Source organism: Pseudorasbora parva, chromosome 2 (genome assembly GCF_024679245.1).
Source record: "Pseudorasbora parva isolate DD20220531a chromosome 2, ASM2467924v1, whole genome shotgun sequence".
NCBI classification, from domain to species: Eukaryota; Metazoa; Chordata; class Actinopteri; order Cypriniformes; family Gobionidae; genus Pseudorasbora; species Pseudorasbora parva.
The window spans coordinates 2445428-2469051 of NC_090173.1; the positions used below are offsets into that span (position 1 = coordinate 2445428).

At 39.0% G+C, this 23624-nt stretch overlaps 2 protein-coding genes across 2 annotated transcripts in view; both read left to right on the plus strand.

The window, feature by feature from the left end:
• The first annotated feature begins 986 nt into the window (after positions 1-986).
• Positions 987-23624, plus strand: part of LOC137090215 (GTPase IMAP family member 8-like) — a 36300-nt gene continuing 13662 nt past the window's right edge. Inside the window, exon 1 of the mRNA XM_067454056.1 lies at positions 987-1033. The gene's annotated coding sequence lies outside the window, so the exon portion shown is untranslated. The remainder of the gene's footprint in view (positions 1034-23624) is intronic.
• On the plus strand, positions 9256-18626 carry LOC137089873 (serine/arginine repetitive matrix protein 2-like). Its single transcript, XM_067453440.1, has 9 exons — positions 9256-9423; positions 11505-11685; positions 11767-11869; positions 11968-12045; positions 12131-12298; positions 12385-13232; positions 13593-13792; positions 14181-14340; positions 18435-18626. Exons 2-9 carry the CDS (start codon positions 11505-11507, stop codon positions 18584-18586), a joined length of 1890 nt encoding a protein of 629 aa, XP_067309541.1. The 5' UTR covers positions 9256-9423; the 3' UTR covers positions 18587-18626.

The window sequence follows — 23624 nt, forward strand, 5'->3', positions numbered from 1 at the left end:
CTCTCTCTCTCTCTCTCTCTCTCTCTCTCTCTCTCTCTCTCTCTCTCTCTCTCTCTCTCTACCAATAGACATAGGGCACATATTGATCCAACAGTAACGGATGAATGTCCTTTTTGTCTTAAGTCTGAAGATGTGTTTCACTTATTCTTGAAGTGTGAAAGATTGAAGCCAATGCTTCTGCTGTTGGAAGAATGGAGTACAAATTTGAAATTTGAATTTTCTTTTAATGGTTTTATTTATGGCCCTAAATATAACTATCAAAACAGAAAAAGAGATGTGTTAATAAACTTTTTATATGGTCAAGCAAAATTAGCCATGTGGCTGACAAGAAAAGCAAAGATGAATGGGAGTGTTTCTACTGATGTCAAGATGACTTTAAGGGGTCTGATATCTGCTCGGCTTACGGTTGAGTTTGCATATTATAAAATGGTTGGAGATCTTGATACTTTTGAACAAACTTGGGGTTTGAATGATGTTTTATATTAGAAGATGGAATTTTACAAATGTGTGTGTGAGTATTTTATTGTAATTATTATTATTATCTTTTTTATTTTATTTTATTATTTTTTTATTTTGTTGAATATGAGCATATGTGAATATCTCTGTGTTTTATATATTTATATATTTTGATTAATTGTTAAAATAAAGAAAGACTAAAAGTCTCTCTCTCTGTCTCTCTCTCTGTCTCTCTCTCTCTGTCTCTCTCTCTCTGTCTCTCTCTCTCTCTCTCTCTCTCTCTCTCTCTCTCTCTCTCTCTCTCTCTCTGCAGTTCTTTGCTCAGCGTACTTTATTGAAGAGGGAGAGTAAATGGATATTTATCCATTAGCAGATCTCTCTGCTGGAAACCCCCAAACCCTCTTCAGGTTTCTTTAATGTCATGTGATGTACTGGAAAAAGATCTGACATCACCACTAACCCATTCTGATTGGCTGAGATGTATATAAATGGACCATGCAGTGTGACAGACTAAAAGAGACCTCATCCTGAAGAAAACTCCAGCTTGCTGTGTGGAATCCAGACTCACTCAGGACAGGTTTGACTATTTTACATTTATTCATTCAGCAGACACTATTACCAAAAGCCATGTTTGGTTTCTATAGGACAAAAAACCGTAACACTAGTCTAGGGTCTCAATAGTTGCTTATTAACATGCATATTACTAGGATATTATCTGTTTATTAGTATTTAGGCTACACTTTGTATTATATTAATTTGCATAATTTATTAATCTCATGACTAATCAGATGGAAATTGCTTTGTTAATGTTTCTTAATACTGACATCAATACTGACACAATACTGACTGTTGTCAGTCATTTACTGTTAAATGTACAGTTATTTACTGTAATCTACTTCACAGTATGCTACTGAAACTCATTTCATTTACAGATGAAACCGACTGCCTAAAATTGGCCCTTTTAAATGTATAAGCTAGTATTTATAATGTGTAATGTGAGCATTATTGGCTGCACGATAAATTGCACTTTATATGAAAGCACTAAAAATACAGCCATGTAATATTTGAGAAAGCAACCAATAATCTTGTAGAGGTTTTCTTGCGATTAAATAAAAAAGGTTGCAAAGCGTTTTACCAATTCTACATAAAAAAAAAAGAGTTATTTATTTAAGACACATTCATTGTACTGCTTTGATTTCAATGGATGTTTTCTCTGTAAAAAGAAATCAGAATCTTGTAACACACAATTTTCGCCACGTTACATTAAAATATGCACTTCAATATGCTGACAGAAAACAGGTTAATGCGTTTACACATGGGCGTAGATTACGCAGGGGACGGAGGGGACGTGCGCAATTATTAGCATTTATTAAATAAGTTATGTTTTGTAATGTTAAAAATATCACTTGTGATCAATTTAATGCATGTCTGATAAATACGTAATATTTTTTCTCTTTTTTAAATTTTACCACAAATGTTTGAATGGTATGGTGGTTTCCACAAAAATGAAGCAGCACCATGAGCAGCAAAACCTTTAAACACTGATAATAATAATCATAAATGTTTGTTGAGCATCAAATCCTCAAGAGAATGATTAGTGACACTGAAGGCAGGAGTAATGATGATAAATTCAGCTTTGATCACAGAAATAAATTGCACTTTATTATATATTAAAGAGAACAGCTGATTTACATCAGAATAATATTTCACTGTATTACGTTTTTTACTGCATTTTTTATTCAATAAATGCAGCATATACATATATACACATACACATATATATACACACATACACATATATATACACATACACATATATATACACATACACATACATATTACATATTTTTTTAAATTGCATAAAATCTATGGATACTTAATGCACAAGTGTTTGAAGTAGGCTACATAAACCAATCATAAAATAGAGGAGAAAAATATTATAGATATTAGTGGTTATTTATCAGCAGTGTATTTGATATCTTATCTAACTGAAAGCAAGAGATGCGATAAATTATATCAGTAAAAATGATTAAGACATTTTTGTCCCCCTCACTTCTGAAAAGATGGCTACGCCCCTGCGTTTACATGCTAAACGAAATCGATGCTTTAGAAACACCCACACTTTGCTTGCTTTATACACACACACACACACACACACACACACACACACACACACACACACACACACACACACACTGCGCGCTTTGCTTAATGTTACCCTCACACACAGTGTGCTGACTCGCCCGCCAGTATTTACCTTACAAATGCTCTACGAAGGCATGATTTATGTCGTTTGGATTGGAATGCAGTTGGACATATGAAACTCACTAGGTGTGTTGGACATCGGCAGCGGCTGGATGCATGCGATCGGCGAGAGTAGCCGAGTATGGCGCATGAACCACTGAGCCACTGTTACTAACCATTACATGCAAATTATATAACGTACATATACATAAAATAATATGGAAAAATACAAAGACATTAATAAACAGTAGCCCACTGCATGGATGTACAGTTAAAATAGGTGAGTCTGATGTTTAAAAGTTTGAAACATTAGCTCCTTTTGTCATGGAAAACAGAGAAAGTCATCCCAGGTAGCAAAGACTTCTGGCCCTGATTTGGCATGAAGCCGGCACAGCTGGCATTCAGTCGGCACTGGCATAAGGCGTGTGGACCGAACATGGCCCGGTTATGGTAGAGATGGAACGGTCTTTAAGGCGGCAAACAAGATATGGGCCAGTTGTTAAAAGTATTATTTGGCCCACATATACAATATAGAAAGGTGGGCCACATATGTGTGGCCAGAGTTTCCCCATAGATATGTCATAATTTATCATATTTACACACATCTGTTTTCCCTATTCCTGTTTGCAATGTGCGTTTATTATATGTATTATATTTATCTATCAACAAGGGTTCATCAAGAATAATGAAACACCATAAACTTTAAATGTACATTACATTTAGGCTACATTTAATCATTCAGGAAACACTTTTATCCCGATTTACAATGGAAGAGAAGTTAGCAAACCAACAAAAGTGCAATATGTTATGTACTATGACAGTCTAACACATTACACATTACACAAAACACACACACACACACACACACACACACACACACACACACACACACACACACACACACACACACACACACACACACACACACACACACACACACACACACACACAAACACACACACACACACACACACACACACACACACACACACACACACACACACACACACACATTTGCAAGAAAAAGTATGTGAACCACTGGCAGAATCTGTGAAAATGTTAATTATTTTAACAAAATAAGAGAGATCATACAAATGCATGTCCTCCTTTTATGTGTTGTGTTTGAGTCCCTCATTGTCCTCAGTGTGATCTCAAAATCATACAGTCACTGCTGGAGAGGGTTCATATATGCAAAAGATGCTTGGAAACTGAAGAATCTGCAGGACCTGGATTTTTCTGAAGAATGATGGGCAGTTTAACAAAACAAAAAAACAGTCTTAGAGGTAACCACACATATTAAGAATCAAGCAGGTTCATACTCGGTTACTTGAATAAATTCAGCTATTTGTATCTCTTGTGGACTATATAAAATATCTTATGTAAAATACCTTACTCAGGACAGTACTAAATAAAAGTATTTATTTATTTCGTTCAAATAATTCACATTTTTACTGATTCTGCAAGTGGTTTCCTTGCAACTATATATATATATATATAAGTTTTTTTTTATTTTTAATTGTCTCATTGAATCATTGAATGCACAAGATAAGGGCAATTACACAAATATTTATACTCTCTTCAAATATTAGGGGGGAAAAAGAAAGAAGGATAGAAACATCTACCAATCAGGTCGCATCTAGAAAAGCGCGCTGAGATATCGCGCCTAAAGCGCAATGCTTCATGGGTTTGCAGTTTTAACCTCCTTGTAGTCATACCCTATGAGTCATACACACTCAATCATACAAAATTGTACCTTTGCCTTTTTGTTCGATTTTAGATTTTTTTTTTCTTCAGTTGAAAGTGTGTAAAGATTTTGCTGGTTAAGTTAACGATTTAGAACGCTTTAACCAAGATAAAAAAAAAAAATCGAATGAGGAAAACTACTCCCGGAATCAGAAGAAGTGGGCGGGCACTAATGCTCTTGAGGCGGCACTTCACTAACGGTTGTGATCGTGGACTTCTTAATCTTAACCCTGGAGCAAAGCAAGTAAAGCTTGGTAAGTGATAATTGTTATATATTTAGTCTGACGCTGTTTTTTTTTTGTGTTTTTTTTTTGGATTGTACAGGTAGTCATCGTTGGAAAGTCTAACAATGCATAATCGTTGATATATTAACATGTAATGTTGGTTCACTAATGTTACATTTTCGTCGATTACATTTAAGTTAGATGACATCAGACTGTAGGCCCATTGTGACTGTATTTTTAGCAAGTAAATGTAACTTAGCCATGTTGTAATATTCAAGTTGTTTAGTGTAGATTTAATAATAGTGGTTTTTAATTCGTTTTGGACCTCCTTAGCATAATGTAATAAGAGCAAATGTGTTTGTGTTTTGATAGTTTGTCTTTCAATTTGAAATTAAATGAGCAGAAATAAAAAAATAAAAAAACGACAACACTTTTTTTCTTTTAATCTGCTTGATTGAATAAATTCAAAATCATATTTTTTATTTGTATTTTTTGGAACAAATAATAATAATAAAAAACTATTAAAGGTGCCATTTTTTGGTTTCTACTTATTTAATTTAAAATTGGAGGGAGTCAGGGACTAGAAAGGGTTCTCTTCTCTATAGGCATGGATTTGACAACCAACGTGCTAGAGAAATATTAGCGGATTTATTATTTCAGAAATATTAATGTAGGTTACCTCGCATCTGCACCCACATTACCCATCAGCTTACTTCTTTTACACCACTGCTTTTATGGAGTCCAACTATCAAAATCTGTGTGGCAAAAGCTGCGTGACATGGACAGCAGATGCAGTGACGCGAAGCGCATCAGTATTTAAAGTAGGCATAACTTTTATTTCAGACAGTACACTGAGTTTTGAACAAGGGTTGAAGCTGAAATAAAATGAATTAATGCTATTGCAAAATAAAGCCACTGAACTGTTGTGCAGCTGACTCACTGAACAGGGCTGTTCATGAATGAATCTGATTCTTTAAACAAATCGGTTGAGTGAATGATTCAATGTCCCATTGATATCCACTTGTATGAAGGTAAATTGATGCCATATAGAATTGCAAGCGTAGGGTAAGATTTGTGAAAGTGTACATAAGATTGCAAGCGTAAATTAAATTTGCATGCACAAGATACGTTTTGCAAAGGTGTAAATTGCCTTTCAAGTGTAAGAAAAAAATATTTGCAGCATTTTACTGTTTTCATAAGTGTAATTCATGTTTTGTGAAACTGCAGCTTCATGTTAACGCAAAATAAATATGATCTGTATTCTTCTGACTTCCATTTTTCTGCGCTTACCCTTTTGACACGTTTATTTCGCCAAAATACGGCCAAAAGCATTGCACGCCTGTGAACATCGATTTGCAAGCGGAAAAAACAGAGTCAGGAACTGCGAAATAGATTGAGCGTGTAAAACCAACCTTTGTGTAAAAAAAATGAACTGTTGCAACTGTCTAAATGACTTGTTGTGTGCGTAGGGCAAAAAGGCTCCCGAAATAAACCGATTTGCACAGTTCCGTCTTTCTTTTAGCTGCGCTTACAGTTTTGGCACGATTCTGTCACTGACTGAGTTTATAAAGCGCGAGGAGGAAGGCGGGTCCACCTTCTTCTGGAGCCAATCAAATGAGCTGCTCGGTTCAACCAAGTTGGTTCAAACCTCAGACGCCAGAACACATCTTTATCTTCATTTTACTTTTAATGCACAAATACATATAAATAAACAAACAAACAAATAAATAAATAAATAATAAATAAAGCACAATTGCTTAACAATCTGTGCACCATTAGGTTTAAGACTTATATGTTTCCATCCTGAATTCTGAGCTGGTGTGTTGAGAAAGAAAATGTATGTGAATTCAGTGCATGTATCATCATCAGCTCGAAATTCAGGATGAAAACATACGTCTAAAATGCACAGCTTATTTAGCAATCGTTATTTATTTATTTGTTTGTTTGTTTGTTTGTTTATTTATATGTATTTGTGCATTAAAAACAGTGCCGTTTCTAGGCATAGGCAAACTAGGCGGTCGCCTAGGGCGCCAACAGCTGGGGGGCGCCAATGAGCCCCCGCCCCAACAAGATTTTTTAGTTATTTCATATATATTTTATTATTAATATTTCGTACTTTTGCTATTTCAAGGAATTATGATTAGTTGCGATTATTGGAGTGAAGTCGCCATGGTGATAGTGGCGCTGCTGTAATGAAAAAAGATCATGTAGAGGGCAGGGAACGTCGTCATCCGTGGCGTTGTAACGCTTGTGTCCGAGTGAAAAATGCGGATAGCTCACGTAATGTAACTGGAGTGGATGTAAACACGGAGGCGATTAACATCACTTTATTCCCCGCTGAACTCTCATAATAATCCCCACACATGGGAGCTCAAGACTCAGTGCGCACACACACAAAATGCAGACTTCGTTTGCAGGGAGCGCGCGCAACTCTTAAAGGGGCCACACTATATTTCTACTCGTTACAGCGTGCTTTAGTTTCATCATCATGAAAAGGTCAAAGCCATCAGGGGCTCAGTATCGTAAAAAGAAAAAAGAGGAAATATAAAAAAAGAAAGCGAAATATACAGGTATGTTAGCCTACTTGTAGGCTACTTGTTCTCTACTAAGCTGGTCGCTCTATCATAAGGTTGAGCAAAACATTACACTGAATATTAGTACTGGACGGACCACACGCCATGCTCATTTCAGGTGCAGAACATTATAGCAGTTAATTTGAATAATTATTATTTTTTTTACATCAGAGATAGCTGTTTAGTGTAAATTGATCAAGTAGGCTAATACTGTCATAACCATGGGCATCACTAGGCCCTTTTTTATGAACTTATGCCTCAGGCCCCCCTAAAAAAATATGTGATTAACCTTTAAAACATATGAAACTGGCGCGAGGCTTCGGCTACGGCTTCGACCCGTCTTTTAGTCTTTGTGTCAGTGTGTTCTTCAATCCGCAGCGGTGCCAAGTGACATGGTTTTCAAGCTATTGTTGTCTAATTTTTTGGCCTTCAGAACATCTTAAAATACACATATGTAGATCATAGAAATCAAAATTTTCTCGGGGGAGCATGCCCCCCGAACCCCCCAACATCTGTGATCTCAGTGATAATAAACCTAGCTACATTATTCGATTAATGCATGTACAATATGCCCATGAAATAAGGAAGTCATATTTACTTAAGTTATAGTTTAAAAAAAAAAGGGGGGGGGGGGGATGGGGGGCAACATATGAATCTCGCCTAGGGTGCCAGAAAGGCTAGAAACGGCCCTGATTAAAAATAAATTGAAGATAAAGATGTGTTCTGGCGTCTGAGGTTTGAACCAACTTGGTTGAACCAATCAGATAAGAGTAAACCGAGCAGCTCATTTGATTGGCTCCAGAAGAAGGTGGACCCGCCTTCCTCCTCGCGCTTTATAAACTCAGTCAGTGACAGAATCGTGCCAAAACTGTAAGCGCAGCTAAAAGAAAGACGGAACTGTGCAAATCGGTTTATTTCGGGAGCCTTTTTGCCCTACGCACACAACAAGTCATTTAGACAGTTGCAACAGTTCATTTTTTTTACACAAAGGTTGGTTTTACACGCTCAATCTATTTCGCAGTTCCTGACTCTGTTTTTTCCGCTTGCAAATCGATGTTCACAGGCGTGCAATGCTTTTGGCCGTATTTTGGCGAAATAAACGTGTCAAAAGGGTAAGCGCAGAAAAATGGAAGTCAGAAGAATACAGATCATATTTATTTTGCGTTAACATGAAGCTGCAGTTTCACAAAACATGAATTACACTTATGAAAACAGTAAAATGCTGCAAATATTTTTTTCTTACACTTGAAAGGCAATTTACACCTTTGCAAAACTTATCTTGTGCATGCAAATTTAATTTACGCTTGCAATCTTATGTACACTTTCACAAATCTTACCCTACGCTTGCAATTCTATATGGCATCAATTTACCTTCATAACTTGCTTCATTCCTGTATCTGCGTTTTGAACGAATCGGTTGAATGAATGACTCACTGACTGACTAGGCCTATTATTAAGACAGATATGTGCTGCCACCTACTGGGGTCTTAATTACTCTCATAATCTAAGTATCGTTTCATAAAAATTAAAAAAAAAGTCATATTTCAAAAGGCTAGGCCTACTAAAAATATTATATTTAAATCTTTAATCTCATAACACTATATGTAATTGTAATTATGTGTAAATCCTCCGAGCAGCATTAAAACAGTTTGCAAATAGGTCTAAATGCCACTTCAGAATTCATAAAAAGATGACAAATATATTTTAAAAAGATTAGAATACTTGCCCTTATTTATATAGAATAATTGCCCTAGAATAATTATAAGCTATGCTATCTAAACAAACAAACAACAAAACCTAAAAATTAATAGAATAACAACCAAAACAACAGATGTGCTGTGATAATAAACTGACATTGATACGAAATAATGTCATATATACATATTTTCATGTCTATCATATTTAAGCTTCATCCCTTGTACAAAACTAAGTGTGCTGTCTAAAATAATAGATACGACTGCACTGCTGCATATTTACACTTAAAGGGTTACTTCAGCGATTAGCATATGGCTTTGTATCAGTAGAACCCATTCATTCATGATTTTCTTGTTTGTTTTTCTTTGGTGTGTGTATGTGTGTGTTTGCTTTCTGTATTATTAATAATTTGTATAAATAATTTTACAATTTGTAATATTCTCTTTTGTTTGTTTCAGGTTGAAGAACGAAAGACCTGCAAAGCCACGGTATGGAAAAGACTTGGATGTACAATGATAGGGGCAATTCACGAAGAAGGGCATTAAGTGTAGTCAATAAACTGGTGGAAAATGAGCACTATAGGGAAGGAAATGTGAATGATGAGACAAGTGTTTATGTTGATGGTTCAGAGGAATCTGACATGCAAATTGGTGATGAAAGTGATGAGGATCTAGTTGATGGCATTGAGGATAAGGAATTACATGAAAATACTGCAGCTTCTGCTGAGGATCTGCCTGATCTTGGAGAACAGTGTAGTGAGATGGGTGGTGATTTGCAGAGTTCTCTGGCAGACTGGGCAATTGAATTTGGAATATCTCTAATAGCTCTGTCAGCGCTTCTTAGCATTCTCAAAATCTATCATCCCTCTCTGCCAAAGGATGGACGAACGTTGCTGAAAACAAAAACAAGCTACAAAATTAGCAGTGTAGCTGGTGGTGTGTTCCATTATTGTGGGATTCTGAATTCTATTCTGAAAATTCTAGATGTAATTTGGTCTAATGTTCCTGACAGACATGTTTTTAAACTGCAATTGAATTTTGATGGATTACCCATTTTCAAGAGTACTTCTACACAGTTTTGGCCAATTCTTGGTTTGTTGCAAGGAATCACCAAGAAACCAATTTTGATAGGACTGTTTTGTGGTACTTCTAAGCCAAATTCATTGACTGAGTATCTTCATGATCTGGTTCAAGAGCTGAAAGTGTTGAAAGATGGGTTTCTGTTCAAGCAGAAAACCTTCTTTTTAAATGTTGTTTCTGTTGTGTGTGACACCCCAGCTCGAGCCTTCATCAGAGGTGTGAAGTCACACACTGGTTATCATGGATGTGACAAGTGTCACCAAACAGGTATCCGCAAATCAAATAGAATGACATTTCCAGAGGTCAATGCAAGGCGCAGAACTGATGATAGTTTTAGGAATGCCACAGATGAAGAACACCACGTCCAACACTCCCCTCTTACAGAGGTTGGCATTGACATGGTCACTTGTTTTCCATATGATTATATGCACCTGGTTTGTCTGGGTGTAATGAAGCGTCTATTAGACTTGTGGATCAGCACTACTGGTCCCTTGCACTGTCGCATTTCATCTAGTCAAGCTTCCATGGTATCAGATAGACTTCTTGCACTGAGAAATTACATTCCAAGTGAGTTTGCTCGAAGGCCACGGACTCTAGCTGAACGATGTAGATGGAAAGCCACCGAACTACGGCAATTCTTGTTGTACACTGGTCCAGTTGTGCTGAGGGGTGTTCTACAGCCTCAGATCTATGACAACTTCATGCTGTTGTCAGTAGGCGTGTACATTTTGGCAAGTCCACAATATTGTATGGAGTTGAATGACTTTGCTAAAACTCTGTTGGTGTCATTCGTTGAACACTTTGGCCAGCTTTACGGTGAAGAGTTTTTGGTATACAATATTCATGGTCTGGTGCATCTCAATGAAGATGTCAAAGTTCATGGCAATTTAGACCTTATATCAGCATTTCCCTTTGAAAATTTCTTAGGAAAAATAAAAAAATTGGTTCGAGGGCCACTTAATCCTTTGACTCAGGTGATACGCAGATTATCAGAGATGGAAAATGGCAGTTACAGTCTTGATGTTAAAGAGGCAACTCAAAAACTGGAAAATGAGCATATGAATGGGCCAGTGCCAGAATACTTTTCACAACAAGTTCGTCAATATAAAGTGCTTGCTACAGATGATGTAGTTGTGAAGGTCAAAGAGAGAGATTGTTGCATCAAAATTGATAAAAAATTAGTGTTAGTCCAGAACATTGTTGAGGATAAAGGAGTAGTGTACATTGTGGCCAATGAATATAAACAGGTGGAACACTTCTTTACATATCCTATTGACTCAAGAGAGCTGGGAATTTATGTTGTTTCCAACCTCTCTACTAACATCAAATGTTTCATGATTAGAAATAAGCCGCAGAAGTATGTGAGATTACCTTTCCAAAACCGATTTGTTGTTGTTCCACTATTGCATTAGACAAATAGCCCTTTTGCTTTAGTATTTCAGTTGGCTGAAGAGAATGTTTCTGTGGTTTTGATTTTTTTTTATCTTTAGATGTTTCACATAGTTGTTTTTGACAATACCAATGAGGTAGAAGTTGTGCCTTCCATCTGGATAAAAAATGGAGAGTGCATGTGGCCTCCAAATAAAACTGATATAGCAAAAGCTGTAAAACTGCAAGAATGTCCTGGAGATGAATGGAAGCCTCATAAGGCCAGAATTATTTTCACATCAAGTAAGTTACATTCATTCACATTTTCCTTTAAACTGAACTACTGATATATATTACTTAAAATTGCCTTTTTTACTTTCCCAGATGACTACAATGAAGCTAGACGAAAACTTCCTCAAGCTGTTGATCACACTGACATTGGAAGTGATGGAGGGAACTCACCAATTAAATTTAAAAGAAGAAGAATGTAGGGGGAAGAATGTTATTTAGTTTAGTTTAGTTTTTTTATTAATTGGTGGTGCACAACATTTACTAATAATTGCATATCATGAAATATGTTCTTAGACCCAAAAACAATCTTTTTCCTGGAGAGGATGATGATGAGATGAAAAGCACTGTGACAGAAAAAAAGTCAAAAAAAGGGTAAGAAGCTTCTGCCATTTTAAATTATAGTGTATTTGATCATACCAGATGTGCAAGTGCTAAGATCTTTTGTACTTCTGAGCAGAAAGAATTCATTGCCCAGTGCTCCAAAGATCATCAGGCAGCACAAAAGTCCTGCATTAGAACCAGTAAAGCAAAATAGCCCCAAACTTCACCAAAGAGGCCATGGCGCTCCTGACTGTCATTATGATGACATCGAAGGTACCCTGGAAGGAACAATGTCAAGAAAAAGGTAAGAAGCTTCTGCATTTAAAAAAAAAATGTTATGCATTTTATCATAGCAGATAAAGGACTAACATGTTTTGTACATTTGAGCAGAAAGTATTCATTGCCAAGTGCTCCAAAGATCACTAGGCATCACAACACTCCTGCATTAGACCCAGGAAAGCAACACAGTCCCAAGCTCCACCCAAAAGACCACAGCACTCCTGATCTCCATGGAAGAGGCCACAGCACTCCTGAGCTTTACCCAAGTGATGACAGCACTCCTGAGCTCTACCCAAGAGGCCATAGCAGTCCTGACCTCTACCCAAAAAAACACAGCACTGCTGACGTCCACCGAAAAGACCACAGCACTCCTCAAGTCCACCGAAAAAGCCACAGCGCTGCTGACCTCCACCCAAAAGACTACAGCACTCCTGAGCTTTACCCAAGTGATGACAGCACTCCTGAGCTCTACCCAAGAGGCCATAGCAGTCCTGACGTCCACCGAAAAGACCACAGCACTGCTCAGGTCCACCCAAAAGGCCACAGTGCTGCTGACCTCCACCTAAAAGACCACAGCACTCCTGACCTCCATCGAAGAGGCCACAGCACTCCTGAGCTTTATCTAAGTGATGACAGCACTCCTGACCTCTACCCAAGGGGTCATAGCAATACTGAGCGCAGCCCAAGAGGCCCAAGCACACACATCATCACTGAGCGCTGTAAATCGAGGCACGTCAGCTCTGAGATTCATCCATTAAGGCCTGCTAGCAGTGAGATCCACACATCAAGCAACGGCAGCACTGATATGGGTAGACCAAGTTATGCCAGCAGTGAAAATCGTAGATCAAGTCATGCCAGCACAGAGACCCGTAGATCAAGCCACGCTACACCTTCTCTAGTCCCATCAAAGCATACTGAGCCACACCAGACCAGGGAGCAGACATCTAGTGTCCAAACATGTAAGTATATTAATGTGCATTATAGTTAGTTTGTTTTAAGGGATTTTTTTTCTCTGGCAAATGACTTCAGCTATTTTTACTTAATATTGTTTTTTATACAAAAATGACTAAAAGTTGAAACTTACATGGACGTATGTTTGTACCAACAACTTACAACATCTCAACAAAACATTTTTGAGATATGAATTTGTGCAATTTGTGATGATACAGAATAGTCCTGATGCTGATTAATCCACAATTTTAGTTGTTTGGCATGTTAACAGTTTTAGTAAGAAATAGTAACAATACCAGCAAATGGTCAGTGCTTACCTAATTAAAGTGAGTGAAAACAAATATTTTTCTTTCTTGTTTTCTTCCTAGCCCTCCTGCGTAGTATATTAACAAGACAGGAAATGATGATGGACCAACTGCGAATCATCTTCAAGACACTGCAGAGTATGAAATCAGCTGATGAGTCAGAGACAGACCTGGATCGAAATTTGTTGCCACTTAAAGATATCAGTTCTCTTCAGGACATGGAGGAACAACTGCATAGTAATCCTGACCTCAGGAAACAGTTGGTATGTTGGCAAATTACATTTCCTATAACTGAAGTGACTAGCTTCAGTGTTTTCCACAGACACTCTCTTTGTGGTGGCACTGTTAAATGTGGGGATAGTAAAGCCGCTTTTCTCTGCGCACACATCCAAAGTGCTCACACACAGACAAATTGATACTGAATTGAGTTCTCTTCTGCTTCTTTTTGTGCTTGGATGAACAAATACAAACAAAATTACATAAAATGCTCATCTTTTCTAACATACATATGGAATTTGGAATGTATTTTTTGTTTGAGAGAGAGAGAGAGAGAGAGAGAGAGGGAATGTGTTTTTTGTTTTTTTACCAGTGTCACCTATAGTATTCGTAGTATTTTATGATCGCTAAAAAAATTATTCATTATAATTTCAGGTAAACACACTGGCTCTCAAAGGAGGGGTGGACGTCCATGAGTGCATCTGGAGGATTATGCAGGGACTGATTACTAACTCTTTGGCCAAAAAAATCAACATGAGAGGAATAAATGGAAAAATTGGTTTCCAGCGCTTACTTTTACGGGATGTCGTAATTGGTAAGTTGTACTTTATGTCATAAGAGTGCTTTAAGTTTTTAAGAACCATCAAAATGTATTTAAATTGATAATTCAGGTCACAACGGGAGTAGAGGAAGAAAGCATAGAAGAACGAGATGAGGAAATATGCGACCAATCACGGAAAGTTGGGACACAAGTCAGTTCTGGGGCATTTTGAGTTATTCACAGATTATGAAAGTGTAGTCTCCAAGCTTTCCAGCGATGTGTAACACATGGAAATCTGATAATATTTGGAGAAGTTGTGGCCATTTGAATATAGGCATTTAAAAAAGCAGTACGCTGACTGGTCGAATGCACGTGAAATAGTACCGAAGCCGTGGACACAGCCTATATGTTGTTTTGTTTAGCTTCTAAACACAAATTAAGATGTTTGTTATAAAACCTGCTTTTTTTGTACTTCCATTTAAGTCCATATTTCCCAGTCCCGCGGGAATCATAAAGTATTGATGCTTGGGGCAAGACGGCCAGCGGCGGGACTGTCCATTCCTCTCAAACTTTGGATCAAAAAGATCCAATAAATGTCATAAAAGCCTTGTAAAAATAGCTAATCTGTGTCTAATCCAAATACAAGTCTTCTGAAGAGACACAATGGCTTTATCTAATGACAGATTTACCACGACTCGCATACTGTAGTAATCACGGACGTTCAAATGATAACCCATGGCTGACGAAGTCGCTGGCGCATTCTGATGGGCATTGTCCTTTATGGCAGCGGATATAACACAATACAATAGACATTTTTAGCCATACAGATATGTGCAAGACATAATTATAGACTATAAAGTGTCTACTTTTTTTGTGTACATTCACAAAGGCTGTTGATTCAGAGAACGGATTATGTTGCATGCACTCACTCTAAACGCTGTCTTCATTTCAAAAAATTATTTTGTTTATTAAACGTAAAGTTTTTAAAAGCATTTCCAAATTCAGTTCATATTTCTAACAAACGAAATTCAAAGCCAAAATAACGGAAAAAAAAAAGAAAAAAAAAACTTAGAGTTACCACCATGCAAATTCAAACATTTAGTTCTTTTCATTTTAATTAATGCGTGGATAACGCCTATCCTTCCATTAAAAATAATAACTATTACGATGCTGGGATATACACAAACTTGCCAACATATGTTGCATATTTTTGGAATGACTTATCATGAGAGGGAAAAAAAAGTTTTAGACGCATAACATCGGTTAATGGAAACGCCATCATTTCACAATAGTTTTTTTTCGACATTTAGCAGCCTAAATATCGCAACGTTTTTTTTGCAAATCTGTAATGGAAACGCGGCTACTGAGAGAGCAGCCCAAACTAATTCAAGTGGACTCAGGCCAATAATGTCCAATAATTTGCATGTCCTGCCACTTTTTTTCCGCAGCTAAAGATTCCAGCCGTATGTTGTACATAATGTCTGGAGAACATTTCTGGCTACAGGACTGTCTCCCATGCAGAGAGTTCTATTTTCTCCTCGTGTAGTATTTACAGTCAAAATTATGGATTTTCCCCATTTCTCTGTCTTTATCTCCATCAAATGTTACTATCGATATAGCCTCTGATATCTTGCGCTTCAACTCGTCTGAGCCAGATATTGACTTGGGACTATTATGGGGAAGCACAGGTGAAGCACTGTTACTTGGGCGCAGAGATATCACGGCTCATCCTCACGTTCTCCAATGTGTTGCGTGATATCTCTGCACCCAAGTAGCAGTGCTTCGCCTGTACTTACCCATAATATAGTCCCAAGTAGGGATGAAACGGTATGGAAATTTCACATCACGGTTATAGTGACCTAAATTATCACGGTTATCAATATTATCACGGTTTTGTTCAAATTAGATTAAGTGTTCAAAAAGAACCAATGCACACACTAAAAACATTTCAACAAGTTTTATATTTGAAAATCAACAAACAACAAATAAATCAAGCAGCTCTATGCACTTTTTAAAAGCAAGATTGTATTCTGAGGGATTTCCTTTCTTATATTGGCCATCGTGCATAAATAATAATTTGGTGTAAATATAATCTCTAACTATCTCTATAAATATGTTCAAGCAATATTTTCATCAGTGTCCTATCAGCTATGACACATTTAAATCTAGCATATTTTGAGCCCAAACAGTATCCCAGTAAAATAAATATTTTAATATGATTTGACAGTTTATTTTATTAAATATAAAAAATCCAAAAGGTGTGCATTATACCTGACACCTTTGAACACTTTACAGTCAGTTTTTTTCAAACGTGCATACCAATGTTGTATGTAAATTTGCGCATCTCGAACGTCAAGCCAACTTTATATCAGATGGGCTATGGTTTTGCGGTGCTTGTTTTAAACTATTTTCGCTGCTGAAATAGAACAAAAACATTCCACTGTATGCTGAATGAATCTCCTGCGTACATCGCATGTTCCTCTGCTTTGAGTGCAGATTTCAGTGAGTGAGAGCGTGCTCTAAACAAAGCTAATCTGAACGCACCTGATTATTAGACTCAATAGAAACATGTGTGATGGGTTATAATGCGCAACGCGATTATAACAGATGGCTTTTGAGAAGCCTACTAGCAACAGCGATGTTAGTGACCATTTAGGACTTTTGTAAAAGCCAAAGTATGGCCACACCTCAGATTTTTTACTTTTAGAAGGCTGGAAAATCTCCCGGTGCTTTCACTGCCTTCTGTCATTTCTTCTCATTCAGAAAACAGCGTCGCGTCACGTGCTGCGCGCGCCTGCACCAGACTGGACAGGATTTACCGCGAGTTTTCAAAATCGTGATAATCACTGACGGTTTTAATGATAATAAAATTTTAAACGATATTACTAACCGTCAGGACATTTTATCGTGGTTTATCATGAAACCGGTAATCGTTTCATCCCTAGTCCCAAGTCAATATCTGCCGAGGAAATCGCCTAGTCTTAATCTGCATCGCTATTTGTACTTGTTGTGAATACGCAGGCTACAAGAGGTAATTAAGTCGGGTTTTTTGTCTCTTTTTTACTTGGGACATGCTAGCTGGCATAGGATTCCATTCATTATGCTAAGCTAGCGGCGACCCTGCCAAACTAAAACAATGCATGCACTGAGACAAAAATGCATTTGCCCACACATCTTAATGTAGGAAAGAAATTGAATAAGCCCTATTTCTAAAAATGGTGGAGTGTTCCTTTAAATAACCAATACTGCTATCTCAAACACAGAGGATTCTTCGTGATCTCAACTAACAGATTCGGCAAAAAAACTCTTCTTTCTCATTTTGCTCGAAAGTTTTGCTGCTGATTTGTGTCACTGGTTTCCGGGACGGGTCACAACGAGAAGAGGGATGGAAAGGCGGAGGGAGAAAAAAGGGCAGAGGAAAAGGATAGAGTGTAGAAACTGGGGGATGAAGGGAAAAAAGATGAGAGGAGGGGACAGAAAAAAGGTATGCAGAGAAGGGAGAAGGTAGATACGAGGTGGTGAGCAAGGGAGAGGAGAGGAAAAACAAGTCTGTTATTTGTTTTACAGTGTCCTTGCTCCTTGTTACATGCACTTAGTGTAATGATAACAGTTTACTATGAATAGTTACATGCAGTAACTTTAAACCAAATACTAACACTATAGTAAGTTTTTGTTAAATAATGTTACTATTAAATTAACAATTACACCGTGTAACAAGGACACCATAAAACATAGTGTAACTGACAATTCCACTAAAACTGAACCCAGGACATTCTGGTGTGAAATATACTTGCATAGACCAGTTCAAATTGTGTAGACATGCATGACTGGTTCACATGATTCATACTGTCCTTATTATTTTCTGCAGAACAAATGGTGTTGAACCGATCATAGCATTGCCAAGATTTTTTTCAAATAGTGCAGTCGGATATCTGTACATATTAAACCATATAGGAACTGGGTAGGAGGATGGCCAGCTAATTACTAAACTGATCTGCATCAATTTACAGTCTCAATGTGTAGATGTTACAGAATGTCTGTCAATAGGTTAGGGGTTCAGTTTTAATGTAACTACTTTAAAATCCAATATCCACATTAGCTTTTGATACAGAAGCTAATTTCAAACCATGTTTACATATATGTTTCAGCGGCTGTGAGGCGTAACCGTCTGACGTCTGCGGCCACAGAAAAGGATATTGATTCCACCATCAAAAGATGGCTATATCTGGCCCCGGATAGGGATGGTGGCAGGAGAGAGAGGATGAAGAGAAAAGAGCGTCAGGAGAGTACAACAGGTTAACGGATTTGCGACTTGTTCGAATGTTCAGTTGTATGCACAGTGCCACTTGTTCATGAACTGAATCAGAAATTATATAAAGTGCACAGTGCCGCTTGTTCATGAACTGAATCAGATATTGAAGAGTTGTGAAACATGGAACTGACATTCAAGCATTTTTTTTGTTAATTATGTTGTTTAAATGTGAAAAAATAAATATTTTTTATCTGAATACTGTTGTTCAGGCATTTTTCATCTGGGCCAAAGGTGTGTATAAACTGGCTAGATTAAGGTTTTGTTGAGGCTGACATGTGGAAACAATTGTTTGGTCCTAAAAAGGACCAGAATAGGGCCAACTATAATCATACATTTGGCTGAGATATGGCTTTGCCATGGGCCATATGGGGCCAGAGTTCTGGCAACCAGGCCTGGTCCAGTCATGTACCGTAATTCATTGCTGTATTTGGGCCAAGTGAAAGTGGGTTGTGTGGGCCATCACTGGGCCAAAGCAATTTTGCTATGTGGGATGATATACAAGCTTTTTCAGTTAATCACTAAGAAAGACTTAAAATAGCCTACAACATCTTTAAAGACTTATTCAGGGAAGTACAGCAGAAAATGGTTGAGTATTATTTTAGGTATATATCTGTATTTAGTGCCTGCAGTGTCCATGTATAGTCTTTACACATCAGCTTGGATGTATAAATGGTAAAAAAGACATAATTTCAAGATGTTGACGTCACGTCAGGTCGTCACGTGGGTCACCCGCTCCATCAGACAAGACCGTCGGATAGACGTTCGGTTAGACGTTCGATCGGTAGATCGGTCGGTCGGATGTTTAATTTTGGCCCGGAGTACGCGCCATAGCCGAGTGCAGGCAGGGAGGAGCTGCAAACAGAGACGTGACACTTTCTGCTTCCCGTGGTGACGCTTGCACTGCGTTTGCAAACTTTATCACAGCTGAAGTTAAATAAATGCAATATTTCTCAAATACACAGATGTTTCAAATGATATTTTCATCCAATACTTTATATACTGTTTAATAAAGCGTCTATTTGGACAAGATTAAAGTTCAACATATAAACCTACACTATCAATGAAGTGTTGTCAACGGTTTTTATCAGTTTTAGTTTGATAAACATGACAATATAACATCGCGACTACATGAAAAGAGGTTTTACTGTTATAAATAAATTATTTGTGAGCATTAGCGAGACATAAGGTTTTAGAATAAACACGAAACACACGTGATCGCTGTCATACGGCGAATCGGCCAATCGTGGATCAGCTGTGTCGTCATCAGAGCTCGAGCTCCTGCAGTCCCCCTTGAGTATAGGCTTGTTTGAGATGAGCAAAATCTGCGCAGAACCGATCACCGGTGATCAGCGCGAGATGCATGCCGGTTAGAAATGTGACCGAGGGCGGTCCGCCTTGCTCTGATGTCATGCTGACGTCTGTCAAAAATCTCTCGCGATGGCGAAGCGGATGTGTCGGATTCTGCAGTCGAGCGCAGCTGCTCTCCACCGACTGCGCGGAGCAAAAGCATGATGGGAAACGACTTGCTGACGACACAGCTTAATGCGTATTGGTTTAAACAACCGTGATGTATTTTTCTTTTTTTAAATGTTTGATTTTAAAACTCTTGATATCATGTTTTAATGTGTATAAATTATGTGTGAATATTCCCAAACTCTCAGAGAGTGCGATCTCTCTGTTGGTTATGTGATTGTTGTCATATTAATAAAAATATATAAAAACATGTGTGTAATTAAAGTAAAAATGCTTGATAAACAGGCCTTTCGAATGGAAATAAATAACAAAAACTTTGGGTGTCTTGTTCATAATATTTATTTTCATATAAAAGCAACAGAACTTAAATTACATCCAGTTTATCAGCAACAGAGCGCACGAGTGTGAATCCCGCGATATCCGCAACTGATCTCGCTGGTGTCTGATCCACTACGAGAGGAGAGAACTGTCCGGCTTGCCTGTTTTTTCTTCACTCCTCCCCTCACTGCAGCCGCCTAGTCTCGCCTTTATTTCAGGCGAGGCAAGGCGCATCTCAAACAAGCCTAATCTGCAACAGCTGCATCAGCAGCTGCTCTCGAATCGCTCTCGCGGTACTTTGTTGACATACGTCACAGTCACGTGCTGTCGGCGCTGCCTCAAGTCGGACAAAATTTCTAACCGGCATGCACTGCTTCAAGTCAGCCGCCGATCGGTCTGCGCATCGCTAGGGGAAGTCGAACAAGCCTTATGACAGAAGCTGCTTTCAGTTTCAATGTTCACGTGTGCTTGGTGAAGAGAGCGCTCGCACGTGCGTGTGTGTGTGTGTGTGTGTGTTCGTGAAGAATCGGAAGCAAGCAGAATAGAAAAGCACGCACACACTATATGAGAGCTGAATAAACAGAAGATTGAAATGCTTTAATTGATTAACTATGAATAAATCCTTCTCATGTTTGGTAAGATGGCTACTGTGTTTAAAATGCATACACTGTAACAAATGATATGTTCAATAAGTTATGACAACATATGTTTTTACATAGTTTTAACTCATCAAAATAAGTTAAGAAATGTTAAACGTGTTTTTATTAGTTATACAATATAACTCATTTTTTGAGAAGTTGAATTAAACAACTTTAAAATGTGGCAATTTTTATTTTATTTTATTTTTTACAGCGCAAGCGACTCAAACTCGTAGTGATTTCAGCTGGGGCAGCATTTATTGATCACAGAGCTGCCCTGCGCTGACAAACTACGCATTAAAGAGGATCAAAGCCATTTCATAATCAATAAGTACAGTTTCCTGTAAATTGTGATTTATCGTGCAGCCCTAGTGTCTACCACTGATTGAGGTGGGCCACACAGAACCTCCACGTCCCATCCAGGCAGCAGACATGGAGTTTCCAGAGCCTAGAGTGCCCCGTCTCTGAGAATGCAGATCCTTCCTCAGAGAAATGAACCAGGGAGGGGATGTCATGTCATGAGTTCTGGATGCATATGGTCCGTTTGGGCCAGTTATATGTCACAGAGTGACTTGATGTGGCAGAACCTAAAATGGCGGAACCTAAAATGGCGGAGATTGTTCCGCCCGGACCGTTGTCCATGAAACACGCGACCAGTTCCGGTAACTCTGGGCAACTGATAGGGAGGATTATTAAGAACAGGTGTGCGAATGGACGTGGCGATTGATGGTTGGACAATTCAGAGAAAAGGAGGCATATAAATAAGGTAACCGGAGAACAGCGAGGGGTGAAGTTGATTCCGGCCAACGCTGCAGGGTGGGTGAAGTTTATCCCGGCAAAATGCCGTGGGCGAGATGGAGCGATCGGTGGGTTGGAGGGACGGATTGAGGTGGATGGTACAGACTGGGCGAAGTGAAAACAGAGTGCTGGGCTGAAGAAAACATGGAGCTAAGTGTTTGAAGCATTCCCTTGTTGAAGCAACTGTGTTGATATGTATTATTACTGCCTTTAAGAGATTGTTTACATTGAGAAGTCATTGGGAACGTATTGAAAAGAGGAAGGAATGTGCTAAAAGGTCGTGGTCTTGACGTTTTCCATATGATCATCCTCTGCACCGACCCTTTCCACGATCCAGGACCTATTTCCCGGCCCAACGTGGTGATCCTGACCCTAATTCACCGTGAGTGTGTGTGGAGTACAGTGGGTGAGTCTTTTTGATGTGTGTCCACCTGAAGAATTATAGTGTTGTGCTGTGCAAACGTTGTCAGCGATCCCTCCCCAGGCCGAAGAGGAAGCCCTGCATTAGAGGAAGCGAATTGGTGACGACGGGCGATTGTTGCATATATATATATCCACCCGACTGTGACTCGTCAACCTCTTTCCCCACCTGGTGGCGGCGGGGCAGCTGTATGAAGTAAGAGCTTGCGGTGAATAGTGTGTGGAGTATAAAAAGAAGGGAAGTTGAATTGGCTGCTGTGTAGAAGGAGCTTATGTGCTGTCTCTGGATAATCGTATGTCTGTGAAGTGCTTTCAGGACTGAGCCAAGGGCTCTGCGTCATCGTGGGACTGTTCTACTATGTGTGGGAAGTCAACGTCAACGTGTTCCTTAGAAGTCTGTCCTAGTGAGGAAGGCTGGAAGTCCGCTGTGTGTAAACACACTAAAGCTAAGAGCCCAGTGTACTGCCCTGTATACTCACCTACACGTCCAAAGCTAAGAGCCCAGTGTACTGTCCTGTATACTCACCTGCACGTCTAAAGCTAAGAGCCCAGTGTACCGCCTGTATACTCACCTGCACGTCCAAAGCTAAGAGCCCAGTGTACTGTCCTGTATACCCACCTGTATGTCCAAAGCTAAGAGCCCAGTGTACTGTCCTGTATACCCACCTGTATGTCCAAAGCTAAGAGCCCAGTGTACTGTCCTGTATACCCACCTGTATGTCCAAAGCTAAGAGCCCAGTGTACCGCCGTATACTCCCCTGTACGCCAAAGCTAAGAGTCCAGTGTACCGCCTGTATACTCACCTGTACGCCCAAAACTAAGAGTCCAGTGTACCGTCTGTATATTCACCTGTAAGCCAAGGCTCGTACGAAGAAGAGAGAGAGTTGGGAAGATCCGTTGAGAGTCAGAAGCGACTCAGATCCCAAGGCCCCCAGTCCTAGAGGGCTGGTTCCCCCTCTTTTAGTATCCCTTTCTCCCCTTTCCTATAAATCTCTTTTTAAATAAATAAACATTGTTTTTAACTTACCCTGTCCTCGTCTGTCTGGTCATTGGCGTGTTTCTGGGACCTCCTCGGGGTGGAAACTGGGGGAGGAGCGGGAGTCGTGCGCTAGTGGCGGTCCGCTCCGGCCTGTGACAGATTTTGGCGTAGTCGGCAGGGTTCCACCTCGAGTTGAGCGACCGAAATTCCCCAATGGCCGACGACGAGGTACCTGAGGCCCCACTCCGAGTCATGCCCGTGTTCGTGGGCACCCCCTGGATCCAGAAGTATGGCGGAGCAGAATCAGAGGTGAGATTGTCTGAGTGGAAAGCAGAGGCTCCAAGGGAGCCAGTGCCTGCATCCCCGTGGATTGGAGGATGGGCCGTGATTCCAAGAGACC

Coding starts and splice junctions, on each gene's coding strand:
- LOC137089873 (XM_067453440.1), top strand. CDS start 11,505: ATGTTTCACATAGTTGTTTTTGACAATACCAATGAGGTAGAAGTTGTG. Junction 11,870..11,967: donor AAATTTAAAAGAAGAAGAAT/GTAGGGGGAAGA, acceptor ATATGTTCTTAG/ACCCAAAAACAATCTTTTTC. Junction 13,793..14,180: donor CTGACCTCAGGAAACAGTTG/GTATGTTGGCAA, acceptor TTATAATTTCAG/GTAAACACACTGGCTCTCAA.